This window comes from Tigriopus californicus, chromosome 5 (genome assembly GCF_007210705.1).
Source record: "Tigriopus californicus strain San Diego chromosome 5, Tcal_SD_v2.1, whole genome shotgun sequence".
In the NCBI taxonomy this organism is placed as follows: Eukaryota; Metazoa; Arthropoda; class Copepoda; order Harpacticoida; family Harpacticidae; genus Tigriopus; species Tigriopus californicus.
The window spans coordinates 14,059,590-14,066,090 of NC_081444.1; the positions used below are offsets into that span (position 1 = coordinate 14,059,590).

At 39.5% G+C, this 6,501-nt stretch overlaps 1 protein-coding gene across 1 annotated transcript; it reads left to right on the forward strand.

Moving 5' to 3' along the window:
- Positions 1–2,331: 2,331 nt before the first annotated feature.
- On the forward strand, positions 2,332–3,124 carry LOC131880440 (uncharacterized). The gene is made up of 2 exons (XM_059227081.1): positions 2,332–2,411; positions 2,490–3,124. The coding sequence occupies exon 2, from the start codon at positions 2,499–2,501 to the stop codon at positions 2,994–2,996; it is 498 nt and encodes a 165-aa protein (XP_059083064.1). The 5' UTR covers positions 2,332–2,411; positions 2,490–2,498; the 3' UTR covers positions 2,997–3,124.
- Positions 3,125–6,501: the final 3,377 nt, after the last annotated feature.

A 6,501-nucleotide genomic window follows, 5' to 3' on the forward strand; every position in this document is an offset into this window, starting at 1 on the left:
TCCTTTTAGAACAGACCCGGCTAATGGCCGAAATCTGGATTTTCAGGACTCAATCTTTAGGTGGGCAAACATCAGAAGGTTACCAATCTCCTTTGGAGTGAATTCGGATCATTCGTGGTATGGTGTTAGGTTTTTCAATAATCCCTTTTATTAAAAACTGGAGCTTCAATCTGATCAAGTCATTCTTTGAGTTAGGGGGTTGGATTTTCAGAAGCGACAAAGAGCGGCCCTTAATTTCTTTCCACCCTGTACAGGGTACGATTTTCAGCGAAATAGTTTCTAATTAGGTTGTGAAAATCAGTCAAAATGAATTCTAAAAATTAGTTATAAAAAGTAATTTATTTGGTTATTCTAATATTTTGGTGGTTTTCCTGCCAAAAATTGCTTCATTACTATTTTTCACGAATTTCTTGCTCTTCGGGTTGAGACTTTTCTTGAAAAGAACTAGATATTTCCGACACCTACGTAGTTTTAAGCATGTCATGCAATATATCAAAATACTATTAATGAAACCTGAATACCTCACACGAAGCAAAATGCAACGGATTCAAATTTGTGTTTCGATAGGTAAGTATTGACATTCATATCCAAATCAAGGCTAAATGAGTTAGCATAATCTTAATACTTTCTCAAATTTTAAAAGAACTGAATCTATTTTAGAAAGCTATTACCTGGTTTCAAAATTAATGTAAAGGCTATCTTAAAGTGCGTCGGCATTGGATGTTTTTCGTTTTACGCAATGGCAAACCAGATCTTTTCACGGCATTTGGATGAAATCATATATTTTGTCGATCAAAACGTAATGGCACCAAATGAAGATTTTTGAAAATGGCAGTTATGAGTTGCTATTTGTTTAGGAGCTTGAATGTCGGCACTCAAATCAAAGTAAATCAAAAGTTCGATGTGCCAAAAAAGAGCAATATTTTCATGAATTTAGAAATATACAAACTTGATCCTTTTTCTCATCAAAACGCGACAAGGCAATGAATTGGATTTTAGGGGGTTTACACCCCAAAACGGGTCAAATATCAAAATATGTTAAAAGCAAGGGTTTAGACAAATCGCTCATAATTCCGAAATCTAGATTGTTCATCAAACTATTTCACATATCCGGAAAAAATATTTTTATCATGATTTAATATCGCAAAATTTTATCAATAACGCTTCTTAAATAATAGCCCCTTACGCTGCACGAAATATGGTTTTCGTTCTGCACTTCAGTGGGCGTTTTGTGAATCAACCTCTACCAAATGAAGGGCCGATTTGGCCGATCCCCCTTTAATGAATTATAAAGTGTTTGTGTTGTTTTTGGCTAATTCTTTCAAAGTATTGTGCATAATTAGCGACCAAGGTCACATATTGTCCGGAAAAGAAATCTGCCGTGCGTCTCCCCGTTTTGTTTGGGCTGTGTGACGTTGTAAATGAGGGCCCTTAAGTTAGCATTGTTAGTACCGATTTCTATTATGAAAAAAAACATCATCCATACTTAATTCCAGAGTGAAAGGTAATAAATAGACGAATTATAACTTTTCCTTTTAAAAATGCTGGGGATTATATTCCCTCTAGCGATTATAAAAGCCCTTGAAAAACCAAACCAAACAAGATACCTTTGTTCACAATGTTTTGGCGAAACATATTGGTCTTGCCCTATCTTGGGTGTCGACGTAAGGCAGACAATCTGATCTAATATCCCCAAACGGAGAGTTGTCTGGGATCTTTTATTTCATTGGCGTTTCAAGAAAGAGTTCTTGAGAGCGCAATGAACTCTGAGTATTGCTATTGTCAAAACTGCTTCAATATGGCCCTCGCTAGCAAATGTTCTTCTTTGATCCACATTTTAGGGGGTTTCATAAATGGCGACCTTAGCATGGCATTGAATCGGGCTCCCGTTTTAATGCCATGCCAAGTGCAGATATTTGTCAGCAAGGAAATACAGAAAAAGCAATGTATAAAAAGCCACGATTTTCTTTTACGCCAAAACCTTCTTGATTATAAAACAATCGTGAAAAATAAATCAAACAACGTGCCCTAGTAATACTCACCATGAAAGGTCCTCTTGGTTGAAAGGTTTTTTGATTGCCACCTGCTCTTCACCGAGGAAAGGCCAAACAGAAAAGATTGCTCGAAAAGGTACTAGAATAATCATATCAAATTTGCTTCCTCCTCAATTTTCAAATCAATAGTCAAAGGTATAGATTGTACTAATAGTTAAGTAAAAAACAGAAAAAATGCACGAGGATGCAAAAATGAGCGCCCTGTCGCTGTACCTTTGTCGGTATGTTAGCATGCGTCGATTGGGCCAGCATTGGAAGAGGGGGCAGATGCAGATGTCTTGAATCATATAAATAGAGGGATGGATTTAGGCATCAGTATCAGTAGCCTTACTCAGCGCAACCAGTCAAACCAAACAAGTGAGTAGTGGCCTTGGTAAAACATTATTCAAATGAAATGTTGGAAACTAACATTATTTTATCATCTTTACTTTGCAGACAATCAACATGAACAAGTTCTTGATCATCTGTTCTCTTCTCGTCATCTCCTCAATGATGACCGAGGCCATCTTTGATGGAGGCATCATCTCCATTCCCGCCGGACTTGCTCTAGCGGGTATTGTGGGTCTCAAGGTCGCCGGAGGCATCGGATTCGGTGCCGGAGTTTTGGCCTCTCGTGGTGGCCGTCGTGGTGGTCTTCGCTTTGGCCGATCGGTCGAGTCCATCGAAGACCGTTTCCTCCAAGCCAGTGTGGATGATGCCGATGATTGCGCCAAGAAATTGGTGTGCATGGTCAACGCCACTCCTGAGGAATCCATGACTGCCGAGGAGAAGGTTGTCGCCGAGATGTTCGGTTACCAAGATGAGATCAATGTGTCTAAGAGCTCTGTTGAGTTTGATTTGGCTGCTCTTGTGGGTCGTAAGGCTGGTCCCGCCCAGTGCAAGTCAATCTATGCCCGTTGCCCTCACAATCAAAAGTACCTGATTGAGGTGCTTGGGGCTTAGGTTCGAAGTTGTATTGCTGAAGTTCAAAGAAAGCAAAGTTATGTTTTACAATTGTCATTTTATCGAAACCAAAAATTCAAAATCCAATAAAGAAAGACGAACCTGTTGTTCGATATGCTAAAAGGTGATATTGTTGTGGTCGTGTTGTCCTTTATTGATTATCCTCGTAGAATTGATGATAGTTCTTAAAGAAAATGAGGTAAAGAGTCACTTTGTAGGGTGGAATATTGACACTTCTTATCATTTCTCTTCGGTATAATTGCTTGCCTTTTTAGATTTTCTTTTTAGTTAGTATTTTGGCGCAACTGTTGGACCTAACTCAATTTCGTTTGGTTACATAACGGTCAACTATAGATGGATGAACTTTTGTCTTAGCTCAGGAAAGAAAAAAAGAGGCGAAACAATTCCTAAAAAAAGTACGCAGAAAATGGTTAAGAACGGGACTTTCCTCGATGGACACTTGTACAATAGCTATACATTCAATGCCTGTTTGTTAAAATGTAAATTTTATTCCTTATTGATTTAAAACGTACTTCCAGCCAGCTGTTAGTAGAAAGCCATAAACTTGATCTATTTACTTGATGCCTATTATTTTTCATTTTTACAAAGCAAATAAAACCAAGGCTTGAAGAGAGTAAATAAATATTTATGTAGTTACCGCAGAATGAAAGAGTTTGCTAGTTATGCTCTTGAATTTGAAGAAAAAAGAAGGGGCCTGCCCAAGCCATTTTTAGCTTAGAGGGCACCAAAAGGAGATGACTTCATCAATTTTTTATATGAAACTGGAATAAACTTAATGCAAGCACAGCGATTTCTGTTTTTTTTTTATCATTTTGGAAATTGAGATAATTTTTTTCCATGCATATTTTTGTCTGAATTGAAACCCAAATTTGAGATTAGAAATTTATCTGTCTCTTCAGAAGTGGCTGGGATTAACATTACATTCATTCCCTAAGCAAAGAGCTATGAAATTAAGTTTTCAACCAAGATTTGATTTCCTTGCGTTTTTAGGATCAAGAATATATCCAACAAAGCTGGTTTTCAAAACAAAAAGTAGTGCAAAGAAGGGAAATGTGTATTATTTTTTTGTTTGTTTTTTTCACGGTTTTTTCTAACCGCTACAGGGAATGTAATCCCCAGTATTATCTAAATGAAAGGTTATAATTCATCTATTTAATACCTTTCAATCTTCATAAATTATTTGGTCTACCAACGAATTCGAGTTGGCAGACCGAGCTAGTCCTTGAATGTAGGGTTGATTTAGAGTGCTACTTAAAAATTTGTTCAAGTCTGACTTGAAAAATGCTCCCGGATCAGTAAGCCTACGTATTCCATACGAATATCAGAGGGAAGCAAATTAATCAATGAAGGAGCCCGAGAAAGAAGAGAAGTGAACTTCATTATTCTTACTAGCCTGGATTCTCGAGGGCTTGAAGGTGCTCTGAAGGTGTACATTAAGCCTCTACGGTCTGTAGAATTGATTCTTTGCGAAAAAAACTGGCCTGGATTTAGAAAACAAAATTCGACATTTCATTTCACTAAAACAAGTTTTCCCCTCTCTGTTCATATCATAAAAGTTAAATAATTACACTGGCTTTTAGCGTAGGGTAGGTAGATTTCAGACCCAAAAACCCAACCAAAAAACTCAACCGTTTGCTTTATCCAAATGGGCACGTAATGCAATCCCAATAAAGGTATTAAAGCAGAAATACACTGAAAAATGATACCAACCGTTTTGGATGTGATTGACCTACGCCTACAAAAGACCGTCACCGTGAACTTGGTTTATCGTTCACTGACACCGCAATCTACGGATGAGAAAAACGTCTGTTAAAGTACGCTCCCATTACCTACCGTTTCACCTATTTTCCACAATTGATTAAACCTTCCATCATATCAATTCCCAGAGTTTAGACGTACGAATCCGTCCCTTATATCAACAATTTGTTTACTGACTCATTTCTATTGATTAGTCAGATGTTGACTTTAAGGACTCGGCTTGCAATAGGCTCAAGTTTTGTGGTATTTTTTGTCTTCCAATTTAATCGGTTGATCTCTCAAATTTGGCGTGGAAAATATGTTCGTCTAATTCTCTATCATACGCAACATTGCATTGGTATAATGCGTGTGAACTATGAAGAGTACAGTCATTGACCACTGGTGTAGTGGTACCATGAAAACAAGCACAAACGACGTCAAGGAATTAGGATCCTGGAGCCAAGTTGGATCCACGTTTCAGGGTAGTGAGGCAAAAAGTGTACTTTCAGCGTTCACTCCATTGACGATGATTCAAATTCCAGGATGCAGAGGGTCATTCTGAATGTTACTTGGCCCCTTTGTACATTGTAAGCTTGACGCATTCCCGGTCAGAAGCATCTCAAAGGGGAGGATGGAGAAGTCGAACAAGTAGAAGGAGAGGAGGTCGGTGAAGCGCTGGAGGACTTGTCCGAGTATGGTCACCTCCAGGACTTGAAACTTGTTACAATTATGATACACCAATCGCCGGTCAATCCAACGCTTGTGCCTTGGTGTTGCTGGCCAAGGAGTGTCTGAATATGAATAGTAAGAAGGTACGCCAGGTTATTTTGAAGATTCCCAATGCTGAGCAGGGATTGCGTAAGAGGTCGGGGAGACTGTGTTGAAAAACTTCCCCGACAATGATTACGATAGTATGAACGTTGGAAACAAACCTTCGACCTATAAAAGCCCATTTCCAATGGAGAACGAGCATCAGTCCTCCCCAAGCTCGTGCTAAATCAACCTAGCTCAACTCAACTCTCAACTCAAGTAGGTGCCCGAAACCAAAGCAACATTACAAACAATACCTTTATACAAAATGTTCTCCTCTTTTTCCAGATCTCATCATGAACAAGTTTTTGCTCATCTGCACCCTCTTGATCGCCAACTCCTACGTGAGTGAGGCCATCTTTGATGGAGGTCTCATCAGTATCCCCATCTTGGCCGGCATCGTCGGTCTCAAGATTGCCGGAGGCATTGGATTCGGAGCTGGAGTGTTGGCATCTCGCGGTGGTCGTCGCGGTGGCCGCCATTTCCGTGGACGTCGCCGTTTCGGTCGCTCCGTCACTGAGCCCGAGGTCGGAGATGCCTTCCTCCAAGCCTCTGTTGAAGATGCCGATGATTGCGCCAAGAAGATGGTCTGTATGGTGAACTCCAAACCCTCCGAGGAACTTTCCGAGGTTGAGAACACCATCCAAAAGATGTTCGGGCAAGATGATGAGATTAACGTGTCCAAGAGCACCGTTGAGTTTGATTTGGCAGCGTTGGTGGGTCGTAAGGCTGGTTACCTTCAGTGCAAGTCCGTTTACGCTCGTTGCCCTCATAGCAAGGAATACCTTGTTCAGGTCTTCAGCGCGTAGATCGTGAAGTTGCACTGATAAAGAAATCAAAACCACATTGTATTGCTTTAAAACGTCAGAAAGAAAGAAACAAATCCTTTGTTAAAAAGAATAAAAACTCTTAAACACATTGAAACAATTGTGATCCT

Bases quoted from the DNA above. Each gene is read 5' to 3' on its own strand.
- LOC131880440 (XM_059227081.1), top strand. From the start codon at position 2,499: ATGAACAAGTTCTTGATCATCTGTTCTCTTCTCGTCATCTCCTCAATG.